We start from the raw sequence: 25,941 nt of genomic DNA on the forward strand, positions 1-25,941 counted from the left end.
TTGTTAAAATTCTTTAGGACTAACTATTACTGAAATTGAGCTGCTGACAGCATACAGTTAAACTCTTGGGAGACTGATGACAGGTGACAATACTCTGACACCTGAGCTCTGCCTTAAAACAGAAATACACACAGGTTTTAGAATGGTATCTGACTAGCTGTGAGCATTACATATTGAATGCTTTAATTAAGAGCACGATTCTGAAAATCTTCAAATCCATTAATTTCAATTAGTTGATCAAAACCAAGCTGTCCTTCCCTTCTTGAATGAGTGGTGCAAAGGAAATCTTAGTTCATGCTGGTACTCAATTATGCAGTTACATCTACAGAGTAAACTCTTCTGCCCAACAGTGAAATTATTTTCCTGCATATACTAGAAAAGACAAGTGCTCGGTTATAACTAGACTTTTCCAATATATATGTTGGAAGAAGTTGCCTGCAAACACACATTTTACTCATTCATGCAGCTGTAAGAATAAAACACTCAAACAAGAACTTACCAAGGGTTTTTTACAGGGACATTTTTGTTAAGAGAGTGTGTTAAAAGGAATAGGAAGTAAATCAGATGCTGTAAACTTGATGCCTGAATTGAAACAAAAACTTAATTATGAATTTAAAGTGACAGTAATTGTGCAAACAGCATTAAAAACTTGGCTGAGAATGGGATGCAAACAAGGAAAATCATTTTAGTGATAGAGTTTTTAAAGATGCTGTATTTCATTAAAATAATCCATAAGAATGTTCAGATCTTTTTCTCCTATTCCCTCCCAATACTAAGCAAGTCCAAGATTTGCATTCAACTTTCCCATACAGAAACAGAGCATCTTTAAAGAGATAAATCAGCATTAGCTTACTTTTCCGAAAATTCACGTTCAAAATGTTGCATGCTCTATTGAAGACAGCAGAGAAAGAGAGAGGACACAAGTTAATCACCCAGTTCTCGTGTCAAAGTAAGCAAAACAGATACTGTTAGCTGAAAAGTTAGTATAAAAATCAATACATTCTTATTCACTGACAATATGAGGATAGCAGATTGACTATTTCATATTACATATACAACACTTTGTCCGATTCTGAATAACAAACCACAATTTTCCATCCTATAAGCATTATTATACTTGATGAACAAATACAACACACATGCTTTCAGTTGCACATGCTATAATTCAAGCTTTACGGGATTAAAGTGCATTTAGAGAGATTTAGCAAGAAATCTGCAGGAAGATTAGCCATAGACGAAGTAATCCATTCAGTTCAAGGAACACTTCCAGTCGTACTAACACCTGTATTTACACTTACGGTGCATGGGTCAGAAACACTCGAGCACTTACTAAAGCATTCAAAGTGTCTTAAAACAGGTGAAGGGCAGAAAAGATGCACCATATGGGTGCCTATGAAATATGTCATACTGAAGGATTCAGAACAAATTGGCACAGAAAAAGATAGCTAAGGTTACGTACAACTCTTTCACTTTATTCCTGCAGGAAAGCAAAAATGGCACCCTCCAAACTTTTCTCTATTGTAAGAGAGCTCACTGGTATTTTGTGGGCTTATTGGATTTAGAGAAGTGAAGTTTTAAATAACCCACACCACAGTGTTCTGCATCCCTTCTGATCCTAGCCACAGCTCATAGCCACAAAGAAAATAACAGATTCTCAAGAAAGCAAGGAATTGTCCAAGTGGAGAAAAAAAGAATCAAACATTCAAGGGAGAACGTCAGAAACACGGGAAGTTACATTAGAATCACTTGCCACAATCTGAAATAATGTATTTCAAATATGTTATTTAGCCAAGTATGTACAACAAAAACAGCCCAAAACATTCCAGTCAATGAGAAAAGCCCATGAGAGCCTAAGTTTCTAGTAGATACCTTTCCCCTTAAAAAGCAGGTCATGTATTCAATCCTACAGCTGCAGCTATCATTACAAAGACAGCCGAAGACAGCAATCATTTTCTTTCTTGGTATGTTTTGCACTGACTATACCAAGCACTCTACTGCAAGCTAAGTCTTGCAAGGCCTTTGCTCAGAGGCAAAGCACCTCTCAAAATGTGTGTGAAACCCCCTGAACGAGGTTACTTACCCAGGGCATGTCAGCCTGGAGCCCGTTCACCTCTGGTCAGTGTCTCTGGCTCTGCACATACCCACATGCTACATTGATTTGGTTGGTTACAAGCCAGGACAAGGGCAAGAGCTTCTGTTGGGTACGCTTTTCCATGTCAGCCTTCATTTTGCCGTGGCATTGTTATCAGCAAGGTGCTTTGAGATGCCACGATTCTAACACAACCATGACCAAACCATAAAGACAGACTGAAAGCCCCTTTTATGAGTCATCTCACCACACTGATACCCACAAGCAATTTTGGTTTAGAGGTAAATATTATTAGTAAGTACAAGGAAACTGGAAGAGAGAGATACAAGCTATAGAAGCATCAGTTGTCACAAAGAAAGTCGCACCATAGGGCCAGTGAGTCTTTCATCGAGTCAGTAATAGCATACTTGCTTAGAATAACTGAAAGTACAACATTGCTGGTGAAAAAAATCAGGTATGCTAGCTTTCTCTTAGAACTAATATCTGAAGTTTCTTCTACGAATTCTACTCACAAAAGCATTCCCGAAATGGTGACACTTGCCTTTACAACCAATCAAATGCATCAAAGCCATCGGCACTCTAAAGCACTTTCCAATTTCAATGCGGGTAGGGCAATGTGCAGTGTCAAATGGGGTTGATCACCACAACTCACCATGAGCACACTGGCAGCAGGATGACCGACACACTGTGACAATGTGGTTCGAACAACAGAGCCAAGTTTTGAGCCCAAACTTGAGCCAGTTTTAGCCATTTGAGCCACATCTACCCATAAACCTGCATCACATACTCGAAACTTGAAAAAGCTTTCAACCAAGTTCCAACAGGTTCAAGTTAAAAACATAAGTAAAAGGTAGTTTTATTGCAGAAAAAAAGAAGTGTTTTCTAAACATCTGTCCATTTTGGAGGTGTAAGATTTTCTTTTGCATTTTCAGCTGCTTTCTTATTAAAACACACAGAACTTGAAATAAACCCTTCAGCTAAGAGTCAGTACATCCACAGAACAGCACTGTCATTGTGCAACACAATAACAGTAATTATCTTGTTTAGACTAACTGGGAGAAGCTAGTTCATAAAATATACACTTCAACCTACCCTCAACTTGAAGGAGGAAGGACCAATTTGAATTTCACCATGACTGATTTGAATTACATCACACAAACTGCAGCGTCCTTTGAAAGACCATCCACAGCAAACACAAATTTGATTGCATTGCTTTAGTTAATGAGTTGTGCTGTGCACAAAGTTCCTGGGACTAGAAATCATATGGCATGAGTTATCATAACAAACAACAATACAATGCACTGCTTACTTCCTAGAAATTTATTCCATTAATACCTTCTGCTGCTAATGTTTGCCAGCGCTCCTCTTCTAGCTCGTCAGACTGAAGCATGCCCACTACTGCTCAATATTCAGATTTGGAATGAAACTTTCATGAGCATTTCTATTGCCCACTCAAGCAGATTCTTCACCACTTCCTACCACCCGTCCTAAACATTAGAAAAATGGAACAGCTACCCAGAAAATTGGAAGAGGAAACTGGCCAAAAATCATAAAAATATTATTTTTAACCCAAATCAGTTGCTGACTTGTTCCTACCAGTTCTATTGGTGTTATCAATGGGCAGTAGCAGAACAGGGGAGATTTAGGCAGCCTAACCCACTGAATTTGTCACATCCAAAATTCCTGAAACTACATCACAGCAGTACAGGCATATAGAGACAATACACAAACAAGCAATCAACAAACAGTATTTCATAGTCAACAGAACAAATGCATATTGCAACATGAGGGCCAGAAAATGTCTGGAAAGTAGCAACGTTGGTACCAGAGTAATACAGACTGTGAAGGAAGCACTTACACCCTATGGGTAAATCATATCATATATATCTCAAGGAAGGTAATTAAATTAAAAAGAACAGTATTAAAAGGTTCTCTATGGCCCTCAAAAAAGAGCAAGTGCCCGTACTCAGGCTGACACAAGATAAATGTCATCTCCATGTTCCATCCTTGAAAACCACCATCCCTTAACCATCCTTGGGAATAACACCCACAGTTGTGAGGGAATAAAAAACAAAGAAAAAGACAAGCACTGTAATGACTCTTGAACTTACCTGCTGTAGAGGGCGGAGTGGGGGATGATGGAGATGTTAATGGGGAACTCGCCCCAGAGCCTGCTAAATAAAACAAGTCTAGTAACTAAAGCTGTGACATTAAAATTCAACACAGCCAGACAAGACAGATTGTTGGAAACAGGCCAACTTTATTGACTGAAGATCCAATCCTGCTTCCACTGAAATCTCAGGAAAGATTCCCATTGATACAAACAGTGTCACTCGGACCCGATCTGAACAGAGAGGCTTTACAGTACACAGTATCAGAGGAGGTCCAAACACATAAGCAGCGCACTCAACAGTATTCCTCAATGGGAAACACTTCTTTTCTGTTGCATAGGATGTTGGATTTCAGCGTCCAAATTCTGTTCTCCTTAAGAGTTGTGCCACTGCATGGATGGCACCCCATTTCTCCTTCTAAGAGATGATTTTTAGTCAGTCGCTGTACTCCACAAGTTACTCTGATATCTGACTATGCCACAGTAGGCTGCTTTTGGACACATTTTACTCAGGCAAGTCAACTCTGTTAAACTGTTCAGTAGTACCAACCATTCTTTTTAGTTAAATGAAGACCTGTCAAAGGCTCTCTTGTTTTAGAATTTGGCACTGAAGCAGCAATTAAACACATAATTTTCTCATTCATCTTAACACCTTACTAAGGAATACAGATCACCACAGAGTTTCTCCCTGAAGGCTGCATTACTAAATGGCCCAAACAATGGATGTTATTATTATTCCATTCAAATGTCAAACAGATTGAAGAGAGTAGGGTTTTGGTTTTTGTTTTTTTTTTTTAGGAATGGGGCACAGAAGAGAGGACACATTGTTTTGTATTAGGCAGCTGAAAAATCTAACACTAACAATATTTTTAAGCCCTCAATATATCTGTTATTAAATACCCAAAACAGTGGTATCAGGCTTAGGCCAATATTAATGTATAAACTGATAGTGTCTCTGGATCTTTTAAGGCAGAAAATGACAGCAACAACAAAAACATTGACATAGCTGTGTAGAAGCAAGCTCTTCTCTCTGTAGTTACCTGAGTTATTTGAGTTGCTGTATTTTGCTGAGTGTTCTTCCCCACTTTCGCAGGCAGAGCGTTTTGACTTCTTTAAACAAAGCAGAAGAAACAGAAGGTGGGAATGAACAACTGCTTTCCGTGATAAGGATTGAACTGACACACAGATTTTTAACAGCCATCCACCGTATCACACAAGGTTTATCAACACTCAACAGCCCTCACCCCACATCCAATGTGTGCTACCATGATGACAACAGCAGCAAGGCTGTTCTGCACTCAAGTATCTCCAGGCAAGCAACCAGGGCAACTCTAGTGCCCTCTGACCACAAGGGTCAGCCATAAAACTTTACAAAGGCATAAAACTTACACACCAAAAAGGAAGAGAAACGCAGACAGCGTGCTGCAGGAGCAGACTAAAAAAGTCTCCAATACCCTCACTGGGCAGCAGGAAGCAGCACAGGCTGAGTCATCTGTGTATATGGTGCTAACTAAGCCCTTTTTTATACAGCAACCTCAAACAGGTTAAACCAATATGCAAGTCAGCTACCATTATAACTTGAACTTGTGAGGAAGTGTATTGCTTATCTACAGAAGTGAAAACAATCAGGAAGCAGTACAGAAAAACACAGGACAGACTAGACCAGCGTACCTGTGGTAGTGCATACTACACATTCAAACAAGATACACGTCTTTTTCTGTGTGAGAAACCTATGCAAAGATTGCTTACCTTTCGTGCTAAGATCTTCCTTTTCTTTTTTTCTTCTTCAGAGCCATGATGAGATTGAGCTCTTGTCAGCCTTCTGTGCTGGTGAATCTTCAAAATGAAAGGAAAAACAGAAAAAGACCATGCTAAGATCTTAAATGTTGTCAGACGAGGCATTGGTTTGGGGTGCAAGAAAACACACTGTAGTCGCTTTGCATGTTTACTTTTCTTTTTTCATTTTTAGTTTTTATCTTTACTGTTGCTGGTAGGGGCTGGAACTTCATACTGCTGTTAAAATGATCCTTTAACTTAGTTGCCACTGTCTGTGAAGCTACAGCACTTAAACAGTGAAATGCCATGCAGTCAACAGCTGCTTGGCAACTCCTCATATTGCATTTTTGGGAAAAAAAAATCTGTTGACAAAAGCCTTTATTACTTAAAATCACTTTGAGTGAGTAAAAACTCACTTTCTCCATGTAAAAGTGATAAAAGGAAATGGAATGTCTGTAGGAAATACAGTAAAGAAATGCAGACGTTACCGATTTCTGTTCTTCTGTTAATCGTTTTTCTATGCATTCCTTGGAGGTTTTCAATGCCTCTTTTAACTTAGTAGGAATCTAATATAGAATGGGGGAAAAAAAAAAATCATAGCACAAAACATGATAAAGGAAAACACAACTTCACCACTCAAACCTCACCCCCCCATTCATCTGATCACGTTGCCCATCTAAAGCCCCAAGTTCTGACACTATTCCTCTAGTGAAAGAGAAAGGAGCACTCTAGGTGCATGTTTTCCACTCCAAACCTAGCTACAGATCTAACAGCAGGGACAAAGAATCACCAAATAATGGAAGGGATACTCTAACGGTAGGGACAGCTAACTGTTTTGATACTCCGGCCACATCCCCATCACATCCCCACACTGCCATGAGGCTGACAACACAAGACACATCACACAAGCCCTCCAGGAGAAGTGCTCTGGGGCAGCTCCCCAACAGGAGCAGATCTGGCTCCCCTGAAGTCCCAGCCCTACAGCGCTGGATCTGACAACAACGTGCTGATGGTGTCACCCAGCAAAACCAGTTTCCACAGGTCTTAGCAATTCGTTTCCTCTCACTGCAAGGGACCCACATTACTAAGGAGCTTCTTCTCAGACCACCATCACCAGTCACACAAATTATTTCCAGCACAGAAATTACACTTGGATACTCATGGGTCACACTGTGCCCTCCTTCTAAGGGGTGACATAACGTGCTTGGGTACAATTCACCAAAGGAATCCAAATACTGATGGCAATTGCCATAAAGCCAAATAAAGCCAGCTCTCCTCTACCCTCTTTGTCAATTAACACATAGCTACACACAGCCTGGCACTTCCACAAACATCAGAAAATGAATGTTCAACTCTACCTTAAACTGTGGTTTCTCGGAGTTTGTTAGCAGGACATCACTGAATAATCTGTAAGTGGATGAAAAAAGGAAAAAAACATTATTCTCAAGAGAGAGGCAGAACTACAGTGAGAATACTTCTAGTAGTGTTTGTTTAACTCCCTCTTTCTCTTTTTCCTTCTCTGTCCTCAACCCTAGGCCACTGCTTGTTTTTTTCCCCTACAGGTTTTTATGTACTGCTTTTTATTTTCCAAGCACTGCCATAAAATTGGCAGCATCCAACCCTCAGAATGTAGCCACTACTTATGGCAGAATTGGCAAGACTGTATGAATTATTTTGAAAGCTGATAGAACAAGTACAATTATCAAAGGCAGACAATGGTTTCCCCAAAATAAGAACGCCTTTTCCTTAAAAGTATATGGACTCTTTAATGACAAAAGATTACCAGGGACTTTATTTTACATTTCACCTGAACAAAACCATTGCTCTTTTTAAGAAAACTCTCCTAGCATAACCATTGTTTTAGCATTAACAAGAACCATGTGGAAGATTAACGAGTGAACTTAACACTTGAAAATATCTGCATTCTTGTCGGTACTCCAGGAAAGGCGCCTAAAGCAGATATTCTAGTATTTTTGCTCTCCCCTCTATGGTATCAGCAGCAACAGCAAAAATGATTAATCCTTTTCCATCAAACACAAAGACACTAGAGGGCAATGGTAGTCTGAAAATAAACTGGTTAGTCCATTTCAAGATACTTTGTTCTGGAGAACATACTAGAAAACTGTCCCAGAAAGAGATCTCGAGCCTGGCTCCAAGATAAAAATTTCTGAGATTATTTTGTTGCTGTTCACTAAGCAAAATTATCACAGGCGTATACTAGAGAGAACAAACTCAAGTCTAGAATCAAGCTTATAAGAATAGTTTTCCATGAAATATTCAGATATAAATTGAAATTTTTAAAGGCTTGTAAAAAAACCACAAATGTTCACCCTTGTTTACAGGGCATTTTTCTAACCCTTCCTGATTACATGTCCTTGCAAAATTAAGCAAACTCATAGTTTATATGGTTATAATAAATAATAGAGCTCAATGAATATTTAAATTACATTAATTGCATTGCACATCTACATAGAACAGTTGTGAAGTGTATTGGTATGAAGGGAATGTAGTATAATATCCTACATATCAGATACAGCTGGGCATGGATTGTTTGTTTACCATCTTTTAAGACCTGTATATTCCTGGATTCACAGGGGTTTCTTATAGTATTTCTCCCCTGCTTACATTCTTCTCTCTACATCCCACCTCCTTTAAGAGCAGAGGAAAGGAGGAGCAGAAGGAATTGGAGGCTGAGAGAAGCCTGCAGTGTCTCTTCCCAACCAGGAAATATAAATCGTGGAGCATGTTCTAGATGTACTGCGATCTGTACACTGTGAGATCAGACCCAGATTTAGGTACGGGCAACCTGTCATTTATAAGGTCATGACTCTGGCACTTCGTATTAAGAAAAAAGCTGCGGGTCTACGCTCAGCATGCTGGTGACATGTCACTGCACAGTTACAGCAGACAATTTCCCTGGTAATACTGTCTCCTAATTGCAGGAAAGGCAGCACTGCAGACAGGTATGATCTCCAGCTCAGTCATGCACTGACATTGCTCCCTTTCTGCATCCTAGTCTTGCCCCATACCTGCCCTTACCACTTCACTGCATCACTGGGAGGACAGCCTGTAAAGAAATTTATTCTGCCTATGCTTCAGAGCCAGCCCTGCCAGAAAACAGCCAGAACGTCTACACAATATTTCATACCCAGACTCAGTCTCAATGTCACTGCTGAGCAAAGCAAGAGATCTATTTTGCTAGTCATAAGTAAACTGATAGCAAAATCTACTCAAGTAGCTCTGAAGGGGACATGCAAAAAGACTCCCTATTCTAAATGCTCCAAAACAATCTGTACATGATCTTAACCATGCTTGCACTACTTTAATAGCTGGATCGATTTAAACCATAGCACCGTGCAAATAAAATGCATTCATAACAGCTCCAATACGCCAAGAGACAAAGAAATGTTAAATGAGCACCTATCATGTTCACAAGGGATGGGTTCTATAAAGCCTATCAATTTTAAAGCTTCAGTTGGGATATACTATACATCCCTCAGAAAAAGGAGCAAATCTTTCTAAAAGGAACAAGAGCGAAAAGGATCTTCCTCCCAATATAATTAAAAACATTGCTATGAGTATAAAACAAGTAAAAACAAGACTTACGGCATCTGTAAGAGCCGTGAAACAGTTGGCATGCCATTCTTCATAGCTTCACAGGTCAGAATGGATTCCAACACAGACACTACCAAAGAAAGAATAAGAATGAACACATTTTTGCACGGCAGGAGAGCAAATGATTTAGAATGAGTGTCTGGCACGGCTGCTTGATGCTCCCCTAAGTATTGCATCAACTAAGCAATCATGAAGCTCTGTGGCATGTGTTTTTTATTACAGTGTTACTATTACAGATACAAACTTTTCAAGAATGTTAGACATGAGGCAAGGGAATCCAGACATCTAATTACTTACTACACACTGCTTTATCACTCAGTTAAAGAAAAAAAAAAGTTTTATTTATATGCTACATATATTTCAGGAAGAACATGTTTTCTATTTTTACAAATTACTAATTTACGGTCACAGGCTGCAAAGATCTTAGGCTGCTATTTCACAGCACTTCAGCTTAGGTAAAAGGTAAGAGTACTCAGGAAGCTGAGACTGATGTTTTCTTGGCTGTATACTAACCAACAAACACTGATGGTGCAGGAGGGAAGCTGTCTACTGGAATCGTATCTGGGGGTCTTCCATATGTCATTTCATACAGTAAGTGTCCAAAGCAATGTACATCAACACCTTCTAAAGTCTATAGGGGAACAAAAAAAATAAGAACACAACTTGCTAGAACTGATCAGTTTTTCACAACTGGTTTGAAAACATGCAATAACCCATTAAAGAAAAAGAATGGTCTTGCATGTGAAGATAGAAAAGAGGAACCATTAAGACAGTTCCTAACTACAACCTTTTCCCTGTGTAACTTTAGCTCAAATGAAATCTTCACACCTCAAGCTAAAGAAGCTACTGCTGTGTTTCTGTATGTGATGATACAAATAGGATAGCAGTGTAGTCATGTTCTGTAAAAACGCATAAAGTACTAAATTCTTTTCATACCCAGCAGTTTAGACAGCCATACATTGATACGAATCACAGTCAAGCACATTTTCCTAGCTAAGACAAACAGCAAAGAATGAGATTCATAATACAACCAGCTGTCATTTTACAGGGAGATAGATAAAAAGACAGCAAAAATGCATACCAAACAAACCTAGGAGAGCCTCTTTCACCTCTCCTTAGGTTTGTACAAGCTGTACATACATGCTAAGATCCCAGACAGCATATTTTCGAGATTTTTGAATCATGTTTAAACAGAAATGGCTCCTCTTACTGGAAGAAGCTTATAACTTTGATGGCACTAACAGATTTGGACTAACCATGAACTTTGATTGTTTCTTTGACAACACGGTACGACTTGTTTAGCAAGGTCAGCAAGCAGCTGTCTCACGATGCTGTACGGATTTTATTACAATGAGCACTTAAAGGCAGGGCAAGATACTGGCTAAAAGACTGTATCGCTGCAACACAGCAAATTTGTTTTTGTATTTTTGTAGGAAGGTAATATTTTGCTTTGCAAGCCTGCAGTTAAGAGACACCCTTCAAATAAATAAAAACCAGCTTTTAATAGCTAGATATCTGCAAGCATCTAATCAATTTTCACAGTATCCACCAAAGACAAGGCTGATTACTACTCCCAGCTAAAACCAAGTAATACCGTGTGCTCATTGTACAGACATACCATGAAAAAGCGTGGTAGACAATATGAACATTCTTATGAAATACAAGACCAGCGTGGAAAGAAATCTTAAAACAACTACAGTTTATCTCTATTTGTGCTAGCACTGCTGTCACGAAAACTCACCTGCACTCCCCTTCTACCTGCTTACCTTTGGCCTCAGCCTCACTCCAGTGTGCTGCAACAAAACTTCTGTGCAGCCAGACAGTGATTTGGAGGAAGCAGAAAAGGGATTTGGTGGAGAAAAGCTCAGATTAAAAAAAAGGGGGTTGAGAGATACTTTTTTTTTTTTTTCTTTCTCATTCTAGTCAGTTCTCCACAAAAGTTGAGGATAAAGAGCTGCATAAGAGTCAGCTGAATTAATTGTCTGAATCTTACATTAATTTTGCGAAACTGTGAAAAGTATGATCGATAAAATGATGGAAGTCCCAACAAGGAATTTTCTAGATCCAGTAGCTTGCAGGTGTCCCCATCCAATATCACATTGGCAGAGTGAAGATGGCCATAAGGAAATCCTTTCTCATGCAAGAATTTTAATACCTGAAAAAAAATCCAAGACAGGAGCATTATCACAAGATGCTCTGATGATCTCAAGATCTTAAATGCTCCAATACCAAAAGCAGATACATAATAAATGAGGCCCCTATTTGGAATGCTTGCTCAACTTGATCTTCTATCTACATCATCTTTGGCTGACTATTCATTTCCATTTCACTGGTAACATTTCTCACAAAACAAACATTTGATGGTTTATAGACACCTCCCAAAGAGATCTGGAAACTAAAATTCACAATTCCACTGAGTATTATAGTTTGAATAAAAAATTTAAAAACACATTAATGATAATGAATTTATGGCACATGTTCTGCAGGCTACAAATTACTTCTTTCCCTTTTCCCGCAAGGGAAAAACTACATTATCACTTCTCTCCCACTTCAGCTACCAACTGCCTCTTTTTTTTTTTGGTCAGAAATGGCCTCACACATACATATGTACATTCAACTCTCAGCAGCTAATCTTAATTTACATTTAGCTTTGAAGTCTGCTGCCGAAATAAAGCTTGTATGCTCAAAAGTTTGTCTACTTTTTCTAGATAAACCAGTTAGCCTCAAAAAAAAAAAAATCATAAAGGCTGGTAAATAAAGAAAAAAATACCTCTAATATTTGCCTTCCATATGTTTTTATTTGCTGAAGTTCAAGACCTTGAATTTTTTTGGGATTGCAATACTTCTTCAGGAACGGTTCTTTTGGCTTTGCCTTTAAAAGAAACACACATATCAAGTATCATGCCCAGAAAAGCCAGTAATTGTCTTATTTTGCTTAGCAATACTTGGTAAACAGTTTTATAAAAGACATACTATGGTCATTCCAGCAAACATTCTACCATGTGACTTGGGGGTGGCAGGAGGGAAACATTACCTTATAAATAAGGTCCTTTAGTGTCCCTTTTTCACTGAATGGTCTAATAACCAGCGCTGAAGATTCATTGGCAGTGGCAAAAGTGATTTTGTAAATATAGGGATGCTACCAAAAGAAGAAATTGTAGGTAAGTTTTAGATAACAGATTCTATAATTCATTTTTGCTCGATTCCCAAGTAAGAAAAGATCTGCCTGAATTGTATATTTAAAGTAACAAATTAGATTCTGTCAGTGGCATTTGCTCAAGTTATTCAGTCTTAACCTGGATTAAAAAAGTTCTTTCTGCAAAGAAAACTTCACAAGGACATTGTTCAATTTCCACACTAATTAAAAAAAAATCCACTATCTTTTTTTAAGAAAACAGACCGGCGGTTTAGACAAATGAAGGATCCAGCCCCATTAGCACTTATACAGGAGCAGCTTTACTGCAGGTTTAAGTCATGCTAAGCTAATAAATTCATTCACAGTTTTATACAACTATGGCACATAAGGGAATTTGGCATTAATAGCTGTCATAACAGTTTTATGTCTTCAAAAATTATTACAATAACTTCCTGCAACTTTGTGAAACCAAATGAGACAGCACAGTTGGAAGTAAATTACCAACTTGGGAAAAGACCCCTTGTTCATGTCTCATTTTAATACATCAGTTTCAGTCTGGTTTGGGGGTTTAGAAGCCTAGTTTTCAGCCTCATCTGTTGTGTGCATCTGCTGAGTTCCAGGACTGCACAGACGTTTACCAGTTTAAATACCATCCTTGTCAGCCAGTCTCTTACATGCTTAACATCCTTAAAGAGAAAGATGTCTATTGGATTTATAATGTGGCACTGCACAGGAGCTTAGATTGTAGAGCCTCCATTGTACCTCTGCTAAGACACTCCTGTCTTAAGTTCAAAGAACTGAAAAAATAATGACATTTGTTCCACTGCCTTATCCACTGCTGCCTGAGAACATCCCCAGCACATGGGTTAGCAATTACACCTAGACAGCGCTATCCTACCAGCCTAAAAGCATTGAGGAGCTAAAATAAAAGTTGTGATCTCACAGTACTGCACAAGAAGAAAAAAAAACATTGAACCACAACTCTGAATCTCCTGTAATAATCCTGCAGGATTATTATTTCTGCTGAGAAGATGTTACCTCATATTGTGTGGGAAATGTAATTAAAAGGTTTGCACATCTTTAAATGAAAGCAACTCTAAAATTTCAAAATATGTCTACTAGGCTACATGTACTTTTGCAAGATCAGTCCTTTACAGGCACTTTTGTGCTGGCACAATTTAAATGTCTTCAAGTAATACTCACAGAACAGGAAGAAAGAAGTTTCACAGCATACTGTAAGTCTTTGTCAGACAAATATTTATCAGGGCCAAGATCAGCCTGGAAATAAATAGGAAAAGAATGGAATCATAATAGATATTGCATTCCATAAAGAAAATGTGATCTATATTCTGCTCGCACAAATTAAGGCAGCTGCTTGAAGGTATATTTTGAAGAGCAAGGAAATTACACATACAGAATGAAACTTGAAGACGCTGAATAAGGCCATGATTTCACAACACAGTGTCTGACAGTAAATAGGTATTATTGCCTCCTTCCTCCCCCATATCTGATGTGCATTACTGCCACTGAAGGAACTGACAACCCCAGACTTGGGCACTGTGTACACTGTGAAATGATAAGGCTCTCCAGCAAAAAAAAAAACCACCTTTCCTCCTACTGCAGGCTTTAGTGGTATCTGCTCTCCAGTGAAGTCTCACAAACAGCTATGCTGATATAATTAAGAGGGCAGCACATTTCAGCATGGGAACACAAGCAATTGTTTAGTAACAACAAACTATTCAGTGTCAATGCAAGTCTACCTTAAAGGCACAATTCATGCCTCTCTCACCTATTAGTTTGTCAGTAAAACTAAAAATCTGAGTAAGGAAACCCACCACTTTAAAAAGGATCACCTTGCTATTTTCAGTGAGCAATTTTATACTATGGTCAACAGCTACATTATTACAACTGAAGAAACAGACATGCAGAAATGGGAACAAATGACCAGGCACAGAAACTTGCAAACTGGATTTGCCACCAGAGGAAAGAAACGTTAAGAAGTTCCCGCACCACATATTCACCTAAGGGCTTTCAAAGCCTGAGCCCTTAAGTCTATCTCTCTCACTCATGCACGGTAGTCAATATAAATTAAATAAGCCATGTTCATTAAGAAAGACTTGAGTACAAGATGAAAGTATATATACCCAGCTTAACATCAGCCGTTCCTTTGGTTGATTCTTAATCTTCATTAAGAAATATTTCTTACGTATTCGCCAACCTACAAAAGAAGAGTCATCAAGAGCTTTAACACACTACTAAATCACATGGCTTACAGGCAGGACAAGGCCTGTAAGCAAAGATAGTATTGTAATCTTAGGACAACTCATATAGTTGGAAAAAAAAAAAATCAGTCAGGTTTTCATGCATACATGCTCTTCTTACCTATATCTTTTAATGGTTCTACCACTTCCCACTTTGGCTCTGATCGGAAGAACATTGAAACATGCTGTAAGGCAATTTCTGGGGAGGGGAAGAAAAAAAGTTTTTAAGAGACTATTTAAGATGATTATCCACATGTTAGGTAAGGTTCAATGCCAGAAGGAAGCCTGCAGGAATTCAGACTGAAAGTCAGCAAAATCACTTTAAAAGGAAGTCAGATAAAAACACAGTTAAAGGACATTTGCATTTTGAACCTGAGAATTCAAATCAACAGAGAAAACAGAGAAAGCACTGCCTTCAAAAAACTTAGCTTACTGAGTTTGCATTCTATTCATACTAGATCTACATTTCCAAGTCCAAATCCAATGCTCACAACAAAGATTTCTCACACTACGTTAAATCACAAAATGTTTCTGCTATACTTGTAAAAGTGCTAACTTCTACATCTCTTTAATATGCATCTACATTGCCATTACTACATGTAAACTAATCAGTTCTGTTTCACTATGTGTTCTTCTATCCTTTTCTGTGCAGGCAAAGGTATTTGCTAGCTATCAAGATCCAACACACATTTCTGAGTCTGGGGGGGTGCGGGAAGGACACCCTTCCCGTTACTGAATTCTCCCACAGCTGGGAACACAACTGGTTTATTCATGAAGCGATTTGAAGGGAAATCTCAGTGAGAAGTGGTGACAGCAGGGGGAGAAAGGGAATCATGCCAACAAGGAGTTTTCTCTAACATGGGTTATCTTGGCATAGAAACACAGCAAAAAGGTAAGGATCCCCTGATCTTTCTGCACTGTATCTTCTCTCTCCAAAACTAGGCTAGGAAAAAGAGAGAAGAGTGCAATAGATATCAGATCACTGCTCCAGTATTTAAGAAATGACAAACTGATGGTGTCTCCAAAAACCATAGGCAATTACTTGATTGCTACTAACTTTCCAGCAACTTGCTGAAAAAACAATCTTCATGAAAGCGCTCAAAATTAACACAGAAGTCACTGTATCTCATTGAAGATTTAAATTGCTTGCTCAGCATTAGCCAGACAAACTGCATTCTTGAAGAGTTACTAATAATTTACAACTCCTCCACAGCTTATCATAAACATCCGGGAAATGTTCTTTGCACTTTGAAGCTGAAGACACAAGAATGTTACATAAAGGGAGAGCAAAAAGACAAGTGAAAAGGAAGCAGTAAAGTTCCTGCTTCAGTAGGCTCTGCTTTTATGGAAATGATCTTTGCATTTTGCAAGGAGTCAGTTTGACTATGAACTAAGTCTGTGGAGTGGGTTTCGTCACTAAGAGGAAGTTTTTTTCAGTCTATAAGACAAATATTTAACAATTTTCAATGACTGAAGCTGAAGTCAGACAAATTCAAAGAAGAAACATTTTATAATGAAGAAAACTGATCATTGGCATATCATTTTAAGGGATGCAGTGATTTTCTAGTATTTGTGGGGGAGAGGGTGTGTGACTTATTCAAGCCTTGAAAAAGTACTCAACCTAGCTCAAACAGTTAGTTCTTGGAAGTCGCACAACCCAAAGTGATAGCGGGAGCTAGACAAGATGACCACAACTGTTCCTGTTGATTTGAAAAACCTCAGAACCATGATGAATGCAAGATTCAGTGTTCAGAAGACCGCCTGTTTTTAACAGAATGGAGAGCTGACAAACTTAACTCCATCTTACACTCTGGTAGACAAATAATTTCCAAACACCAACCCTCCCCATTTACCAAAAACTGTGAAAAAGTAGATGTCACTCTCACCAGCCCACCTCCCCCAAGTTCTGCTTATATAGATCTTGGCCCTCATCACTCCCCTGTAAAATAATTCAAATATTTAGCTTTTACAGTCGCAGCACGATTCATGCATAGAGCTGGAGAAGCATTATCATAAATAATCACAGGCACAGTAGGATAATTCTGAAGGTTGTTCTCCCCTCTGCCCCTCAAGCTTCAGTGTAAATCCTTGGCCAGCATAATGGAAGACACACACATGCTAAAGGGAAACTGTAATGCAGTTTTGCAATTCCTCACTTACCAGTGTAGTTTACAGAATAGCTGTTTGGGTCCAAGAATTTTTTTACCAGTTCACAGTTAGACAGTATGTGATGGGTAGTAATTACATCGAGATAGGCCTGGAGTCCCTTCTGTCTTTCAGCTATGAATTCACGCTCCATATTTCCAATCAGTTTTTTTGGTGGAAGAGGTAGACTTAGAGTTGAGATCTTAAAAAGAGAGGAAAAAATTACTAACCTTGCTCTCAAAATGCCTCAGGGATATAAACTACCAACCCGGAAAGTAAAAGACGCTCAGCAGCAAGCTAACTACTGGATAACTCTTTTTGTACTGTGTATATACAAGCTTTTATGTTTTTTCTAAGTACTGTTATCAGGGTGAGCTAGTCAGATGACAGCTCGCGTCCCACTGTGAAGAGATTAGTAAGTGGAACGACACTACAAATGCGAGGAAATAAATTTTTGCTAGTGAGTCATGCGTTTAAGATCACTACAGAAAACTTTCAGATACTAAATGGCTACAATTTTCAGCCAAATCCTTTCTATGACATACCTCTGCCACAGCACAAAAACAATTCACATCTTACCATTTTCCATGGATAAGATTTATGCTTTATTATTTCATGAAGTGCAGATTAATAACTTTCCTTTGCCTCTGCTGCCTTTATAGGTAATTTAAAGCCCTTACTGTCAGTATTTTACATCTGTAATTTCAAATCTGGTGCAACTTTTCCATTTTCTCTTCTGAATTTGTTGCTGTACATTTTTTAAACAGCTATACATCTTTCAACCCAGAAGAAGCTGCAATCTACCAGTGGATGTGCAATAGTTGTTTTATGTTGACATAAGCGATGCAAAACTTCATCTAAAACCAGAGAAATACTTCGAAATAGGACAATGAAAAAAGGTACAGAAATTCAAAGCTTTATGTAAGTCAGATCAAAGAGATCATCCTTCAAAAACAAACCTAGGTTGCACACAGTGTTTACACTGCATCATGTGAATTGCCAGGATAAATTTTTCATGTTGTTAACACATTGTTGTCCTGAAGATCAAAGCACCTGCCTTGGGTATGCTGAATCTCCATGGGAGTTATCTTTAAGAAATGTGTACTGCAGGAATCAATTACACCAGATGCAATAACCTCATTTCTAAAGCAAACAGTTCACCAGGGAGAAGACCGGGACTTCTGGTGTTTGAACAACTTTCATTTTAACTAGTGGAAAAAGTAAAGGATTAGTTCAACAAACTGGGGCAGAAGTAGCAATCCCTTTCCTTTTTTTCCTCCTTCTTTTGAACACGGGACTTGTCCCCCTCTAACCTTAGCACTTCTACTTCTCCTGTTTCTGACTTCAAATCATGGGCTGAAAAAGAGCTATAACTATATCTGAATTACAAAAGATTTTAATAAAAATCATCCTATCCACTGAGCATTTTGAATGCTCTTTTACACCCAAGGAGGGGGAAAAATATATCCAGGAACAAACCCAAACCCAACAATATATCACAACTAATTGGTGAATCACTAGCTGTAACACCAGAGGCATACAAAACTTTCATTTGGCAGATCACTCTTACTTCAATTCAAAAACAAGTTTGTAAATAAAAGCTAAATCCATTTCTGGTATTACTCCCTTGAAAAGCGTGTCAGATCATAACCACCTTTACCTTCTTGACCTGACAGTTAGCTACCGTCAGGGAGAAAAGGACTCTAGTTCAGATGTTTTCAGACCACTCTTCTTTGTTTTAAAATTTATTTCAATAAACCACACATCTGCTATTTTTCAGCAGAAAGTAACATTCACCCCCAAGTTTTTGTAGATATCTGCCAAAACACACAGCCCAGTGAGAACACTGTCTACCACAGAAGAACACCTCACTGAGGTCCTGACCTTGCAAAGACCTTGCATGCTTTCAAACGTGAGCAGTACTTCTCAGTGGCCCCAGCTCAGCACTGGAGCCAGGATGGGCTTTGCCACAGAAGAACCTGGGAATTAACATTCTTATCTTCAAACCACAGCCCATTCAGGAACGTCTATTCAAAAGCTGCAATAGAACCAGTAGTTCACTTAACAAAACAGAAGAGCAGCCACTGATCTCCACAGATCTCTGTCAAATAAGCGAAGAGGAAGAAAGGCAGGGTGGTCTGGAAGGAACTTTTCAATCCAGTACACAGCTGAGTTCAGGGAATCTGGCTTGAAACTTTCTGATGCAGATCAGGGTCACAGGTACACACCTCTCTATTTCCAAGGTGTTTGGTAGGACTGCATCCCCTAGCCTAGACAGTTTGGAAATTCTCAATCCTTACTATTGTTGCACAGGTAGCACCAGTTTAACAGCAGAAAAGTTGCATTGCAACTCAACTGCAGCTGTGTATTCAAACACAACCACCCAAACCTATAGAGAGGCCAAATAAGCCACAAGAACTGGAAGAAAGTGGGGCGTTACACCCAAAAGAAGCTCCAGCAGTTTCTCCTACAACATTTTAGTTTTGAAGGCAGGCAGTTGGGTTTTGGTATTTTCTTATTGCTCATTGCTTTATACTGTGGGGTGATTTGGAGCTTTGTTTGTTTGTTTACTCTAATTTCAATATACACAAGATAAGAGTTTAAAGAGTTTAATATTGTGATGAAATATTGTTGCTTAGTTATGGATGGAAAGAACTGAGGAGTGTTGCATGTCTGAATGGATCAGAAAACTTTAGCTCCAGCAGTACAAAAAGCAATTTATAAAGAACTCCAAAACAGTGGGACAAAAGAACAATTTTAACACAGCTACTGTCTGCTGTCTCTCAAGCCCTGGCACATGGAACTAGCCTGGAGGAACAGTGGTGTTTGTCAAAAGCAGAGTCGTGCATCTTTGATAAAGGCTTAAAACTCTCTTCCTGCCCTTCTGATGGGCACATAACGAAGAATTACACCTCGTAGGGCAGCTTTCTGCACTAGCCCAAAAAGGCAATCTCTAAGCAGAGATACATCTTTGCCCTTCCAGACCGTGGAAAGCAGGAGTTTGAACATCAAGGCGTTAGCGGTAGTTTTCATTGAAGGAGACCAAGTGCTAATGAACATGGTCTGTTAATTTAGCCACCCTCTGCATATCCTCCTATCCAAGTTAGAGGTATGTCTTGATGATTCTGTTTGATCTTTTCTAGCTGTCCAAGCAGTTGACATTTTTGTCCCAGATCTTCCTATCTTACAGCAAAAATCTCTCTCTCATTTCAAATTCTTGCTTTGCCTCTCTCCAAGTTGCTGTCAAATAATTTCCTGAACCCTCCACTTTTACCACTCACCTCTGTCTCAGATACAAAGGCTTTTTCTTTCTGTACTACGTCATATGTAACCTATTTACCTTCACTTTCTAGACCTTCCACCTAGGCCTAACCTTTCAGTACCTGCCATTTCTAAAAAATCTTAAAGGTCCACTGCTTTTTCTACTAAAGCTGCCTCATTTGAAAGATAAATGAGAAGGCAACAAAGCTTTTTCATGCCTTAACCCATTCTATTCCCCACAGTTAAGAGGAGCTTATTATAGGTGGCTGCAAAAGTGAACTCCTTTCTCAGACTTTCTCAAAATTCTCTCTCTGTGATCTCTATCAAAACTTGACTACCGTTAAGACTACAACGACCACTATGTATTGTGATGGACTAGTACCATCTCATTTCCTTGTGTTCCCATGGGTGCTTACCTAATCTTAAATCTTGGATTTCTTTGGAGCTGGAGACATCTTTGTATTGCGTTTATTCATTCAGCACATCACACAAGAGGTCTCTAAGTCATGATAAAAATTCCTACGTGCTACTGCACATTTAATAAAATAATTCCACACAACCATGTTGCATCTGTTGAATTATGACTAATTTGCTCCCTATCCACCTTCTAGCATAGGAATCGGTTATAGCAGACTATCAGAGTGCACAATTCAACACCCTTACATGTTTTTGCTCACTGAGATTCATCAAGCAGATAGCTGATTTGATGGGGGTCAGGGGGAGGGATAGGAAGTAGAAGCAGTATTGAGCTCTTGAATTCACACAACATTTAATGGGAAAAAATTTCTAAGTCAGAAAAGTCTATCCTCAAATCGCAGAAGCATTCACTTTTTATCTTGCTTGCATAGTACTATGGAAATCTTGAGTAACAACTTTCACTCCTGTAGATGCTAGTCACTGCTGCTTCCCCCTTTCCCATACACACTCATATACCCTGCTTTTTCCCACACAAACTAAAAAGAAATACTTGTCCTAAAAAGCAAAAGAAAACACACAGTAAGTCTAGTGTTTAACTAAGGAACACTTTCCAGTGATACAGAAAACCATCACATGATAAGCAGCATCTGGTAGTGCTTTTAAATGAATATAAATAATGAGACACATAGCACTCCAATGCTGAATTTACAAGGTTGGTATGTGCCCTGGCTTTCTTCAAATCAAAGGAGGAACAAATAATAACACATAAAACCGGAACAAGTCACAGTACTGAAGGGAAAGATTCAGTGTCTGCCAATTTCCTCCATTTCTATATAAATTGGTCCTGTTGATGCTAAAATTTAAATTTTACAAGAGAAAATGTAAGAGTGAAAAGTTACATTTGAAGTCACAGTTTCTCTTCACAGCTACGTGAATTTGTATTTTTTCTTCAATGCAATATATAAAAAATATCACAAGCCATTTTAAATATATCCTTCTAAATTACATTTTATATTTATATATCAAGGGTGAAACTTACCTGCAAGCTATTATTAAGCAGGTCAAAGTCACTGTATCGCCTCACAATCTGCAAAATATAAAGACAAAGTTCAGGAAACATATTACTTTTCCCATTAGTATTTTACTTTTCAAAATCCCATCAGAGAAAAGTAATTCCCATTTATAATCATCTTCTTTTAACCATTTTTGTACAAATGCATAACTGCTGGATTTATGTCACATTGCCAGAGAGCAAAGAAGAGTTTTTAACCACAAAACAGAATGAAAATGCATTTCTAAACATTATCTTAGAACAGCTTAAAAAAAAATATCTGCGATCAAAGTTGTCTTCAAACAAGCATTTTTGTCACATTAGATTAACAACTTTTCATAGTCATCTTCATTACTACTTCTAGGTCTGGTTGGTCATGTATCAGCAAGGCTGTGATTTTAGCACTAAGGAAGGCAAACTGGCATTTGAGATTTAAAAATGATGGTTGTATGAACACACAATAGTAATACATGACAGGCATTTTTCCTGGAATATTCACAACAGCAGCAGACAACATGCCTTCTGTAGCTGGCAGCAATACTGTTTTTCTCTTAGTTTTTGACCAAAAGTATTCAAGCGCTTCATTTTCTCCATTCCAAACCAACATTTCCCTCTCCAGCTCAAATTTAAAAAGCTAAGAAGAGACAATTTTCAAATTCTTCCTAAAAAGGCATCCTGGTTATGTGAATCACAGTTTAAGAAATTACCTGCCAACTGTTCTCTGCTGAAACTCCTCTCTGAACACGGATTATGTATTCCTAATAAAAAGAAAAAGTTATTAGAAAGAAGAACTAATGAGCTGAAGAAAGTTAACAGGTACTTCTCCAAATATGACCACTATCAAATTACGAAACATTCAGGAACAGAAAATTCAGATCCAGATTTTAAGTGCCTAGGTGAAGGTCAGAGCTGGGTTTAGCTCAGGCCCATCACTAGCAGCTGTCCCTGTTTCTACTGAGTAGAAGACAAAGAGAGGTCCAAGAGGTTGCAGACCTGTAAAGCACTTGAACAGTTCATTTAGTTAAGGAAAAAGATAGTAAGAGCATACTCACCACACATCTCTGCTGACAACAGATGAAGAAACCTCTCCTCACTAAAAAGTAGCCCCCAGGAATTACTGTCACCATCATAACAGAACAAAATGCCAGTAAATACCCACAGCTGCACAACCTCTAATTGTTTTTGTACAAAAAAGGTTACCACAAAAGCTTTGGGGTGTGCTTCAGTAACTAGAACATATCAGTTTCTCATGTTGATAATCCATTTATAATGCATGCTTAATATTAATTTATATTTATATATTAACTACGCAGATATAGCTAAACCTCTGTGAACCACTTTTAAATCTTGAGAATTAATAATTCTCCCACCACAATTACACTCATAAAGCACAATTGTTTTAGGTCTCTCTGTTTCTATGTGCCTTTTTTAGACTAATACCTGGCCAATACAACAATATCATTATCTGAGATTTATCTAACTAACTCAAGAAAAGATACCAAGTGTTTTGTACACCTACTCAGACATACTTCAAGGAAGCCGTGATTTTGTCTACCCCTACTCTGTTTAAGTTTGAAAACAGCTTTAAAAACACTTTTGACATTTCAAAGATCATAAACGAGGCAAGTCCTTTTCCTAGAAAGCCTATAATCTCCATTTTAGATATTGTTTAATTAGCAAGGAAATAAAGTTAATCTATCTCGGCTCAGTGTAGTAACAGATACTTCCTTTACCATTGGCATACACAAAGCTCTATAAATGCAGCTCTTTTTCAAGTCTTATTACACAGATGATCTTATGGCCACATAATTTACATTGAAAAACATTAAAATGGAGAGCCAAAAAGTAAAGCGCTGCCTGAGAAAATGCAACTCCCAACACTGAAGGGAGCTGGCGAGTACCCAGAGTCAGAAGAGGGGGAAGAAGCCACGCAGATACCTATGCTTTTACACTGTCCTTCCAACTGTACCGGTCTGGTGTTGTAGGAGAGGCCTATGTCCCCAACGCCTTTTAAGCACATTCATCTTCCCTGCTATGCTTGCCCAGGGTGGCAGGACCCACCCCCGGTGCTCAGAGTACCACTAAATCCCCCAGGCTTCCTTGTTGAACACGCTCAGTCGCACCGCACTCCTGCGCCTACAAAATTCAAAGCGAGAACTGGAAATTCTAAAACAAATACAAATTCAAGCCATGGCTCACAGTATTTCTAAGCTGGAACACGCAAAAAGCTCTTTTGCATTTGTGCCAAGCGACGCGCGAGTATCCACCCGGTTATTGCCTGCAGTGCAGCAAGCATCACATGGTAAATCATTTGTTATTCAGCTCAGATGACTTCATTCACCCTGGTACAAACTTCCAAACGTATTTTATGTAAAGTGCTGAATAATTTTTCAATTTCAAATGTTCACCAACGTTGAACTGCTTACATCAATAGGAGACTTACACAAACAAAAAGGACAGATCAGAGCATTATGCAGAAATTTTTTCAGGTATTAAAATGAATGCTGCATTCCTAATTATCATGAATAGACAATAATGAAATAACAATGAATAAACAAAGGCATTTCCAGCACCTTGAGATTATATACCAAATTTGTCCATTCTGTAACAGTAATTCTATTCTATTCTATACCAACCAGATAATTCAATTAATTGAGTGTTTGATTCCTAAAGTATTATAAATTCAGCTTCACAGTTAAAAATCCACTACAGGCATTTATTAGTAACTTCTTCCAGGTACTGTGGAGTGTCTTCTCGTTTTGGAAGTTGCCTTCAGAACCACACAGAACTAATTCTCCTCTTTCATATGAAATGAAATTAAAAGCTTGTACATGGAAAAACATAAATATACCACTAGATACAAACAAACAAAGCGGGGCACATTAGAGAATTCCTCTGTAGAATTAAATTTCCATTTAACATTTACCACCATGAAATGTACGTAGTGTAAATCAAGAATTATGACTATTCCAGACAAGTGGCAAAGGCAACACGTATCAGATGGCACTACCTTGTGTGTTCAGCCTTAACTAACGTAGAATTCATTTACTGAAGTTTCCTCCCAAAGCACAATGCTGCTCAGGCAAAAATGCTATGACAATTTCTAAAATTCACTTAAAACATCCTTTATCATCAACAGCTATCAAATACCTGTAGCAATTTTGAACCATCTAGCCTTGAGAACAAATTAAGTAGTTGAGAACGACTAATAAGGATGAAAACCAAAGTGATTTAAAACACTTCATGTCCTAGCAGCTTAGATGGAAATGACAGAAATCCAAGATGTCACAAACCAAAACACATAAGCATCATACTGGAATTAAAGTGTCCCTTTTCAGAAAGTCAGCCTGACATGCTCTCTCCGTATTCTCTTCTCTTACCCATTTGAAATTATAATTAAGGTATTTCCCTGCAAAACAAGAAGCCCAAATCCTCATAAATAGCAACAAAAATCCACAGAGCTGATTGCAATTCAATCAGTGTAATTATGTTTGGAAACTGTGTGAGAGAAACCAATTAAACAGACACCTGGAAACCCAGATTCACCACTAATGTGGCTTTTCCTGGTTTGTGATTGTTGCTGCATTTTGGGAAGTAGGAAGAGGCTACTTCTCACACAGCCAAAAAAATGTAGTAACTGCTTATTCAGCAAGTCTCAAAGGAACATTTGCTGTTTCTCTGAAAAACCACGTCAGTGATGATTCACCATGTTCAGTCATTCATCTTTTCTAGGATTTTGAAAGGAGAGTTACTGCTCAATCCCTTGTAGAGCTTACTCTTTATCCAGCGATTAACCTTTTCTATTGTACCCCAAGAAAATGCTCACAGGCAGGCAGAACACAGCAATTCATTAGACAACCATCAAAGCATCTTATTGCATACAACCACTCTGATCAATAGGACAGTCGTCTCTTCTGGAGAGCCTAGTGATAAACAACGCGGGGCTCAGAGCTCGTTCTCACAGTAAGATCGTATTACAAAACCAGATTAGGGCCACAACTATTTTTTCCATGCAGATTCCACCATTCTCCCATCCAGTTCTGCTTTGGCACCCTAAAGCACTAATCGAGCCCTCTCTTT

The 25,941-nt window shown here is 38.5% G+C and overlaps 1 protein-coding gene across 12 annotated transcripts in view; it reads right to left on the bottom strand.

The window, feature by feature from the left end:
• Positions 1-25,941, bottom strand: part of PXK (PX domain containing serine/threonine kinase like) — a gene marked incomplete at both ends in the record, with an annotated part of 36,066 nt that overhangs the window by 2,766 nt on the left and 7,359 nt on the right. The window contains 16 exons of one of the 12 annotated variants that reach the window (XM_082004402.1): positions 4,201-4,260; positions 5,240-5,309; positions 5,949-6,035; positions 6,464-6,541; positions 7,334-7,382; positions 9,582-9,660; positions 10,104-10,221; positions 11,584-11,745; positions 12,361-12,462; positions 12,625-12,729; positions 13,930-14,004; positions 14,871-14,944; positions 15,109-15,186; positions 17,148-17,334; positions 21,850-21,897; positions 22,569-22,619. In XM_082004402.1, coding sequence (XP_081860528.1) covers positions 4,201-4,260; positions 5,240-5,309; positions 5,949-6,035; positions 6,464-6,541; positions 7,334-7,382; positions 9,582-9,660; positions 10,104-10,221; positions 11,584-11,745; positions 12,361-12,462; positions 12,625-12,729; positions 13,930-14,004; positions 14,871-14,944; positions 15,109-15,186; positions 17,148-17,334; positions 21,850-21,897; positions 22,569-22,619 — 1,423 coding nt within the window. Of the gene's footprint in view, positions 1-4,179; positions 4,264-5,239; positions 5,310-5,948; positions 6,036-6,463; positions 6,542-7,333; positions 7,383-9,581; positions 9,661-10,103; positions 10,222-11,583; positions 11,746-12,360; positions 12,463-12,624; positions 12,730-13,929; positions 14,005-14,870; positions 14,945-15,108; positions 15,187-17,147; positions 17,335-21,849; positions 21,898-22,568; positions 22,620-25,941 lie in introns of all 12 variants that reach the window. The other 11 variants (XM_082004397.1, XM_082004401.1, XM_082004406.1 and 8 more) reach the window with 11 other exon arrangements.

This window comes from Phaethon aethereus (genome assembly GCF_964289735.1).
Source record: "Phaethon aethereus genome assembly, chromosome: 11".
Taxonomy (NCBI): domain Eukaryota; kingdom Metazoa; phylum Chordata; class Aves; order Phaethontiformes; family Phaethontidae; genus Phaethon; species Phaethon aethereus.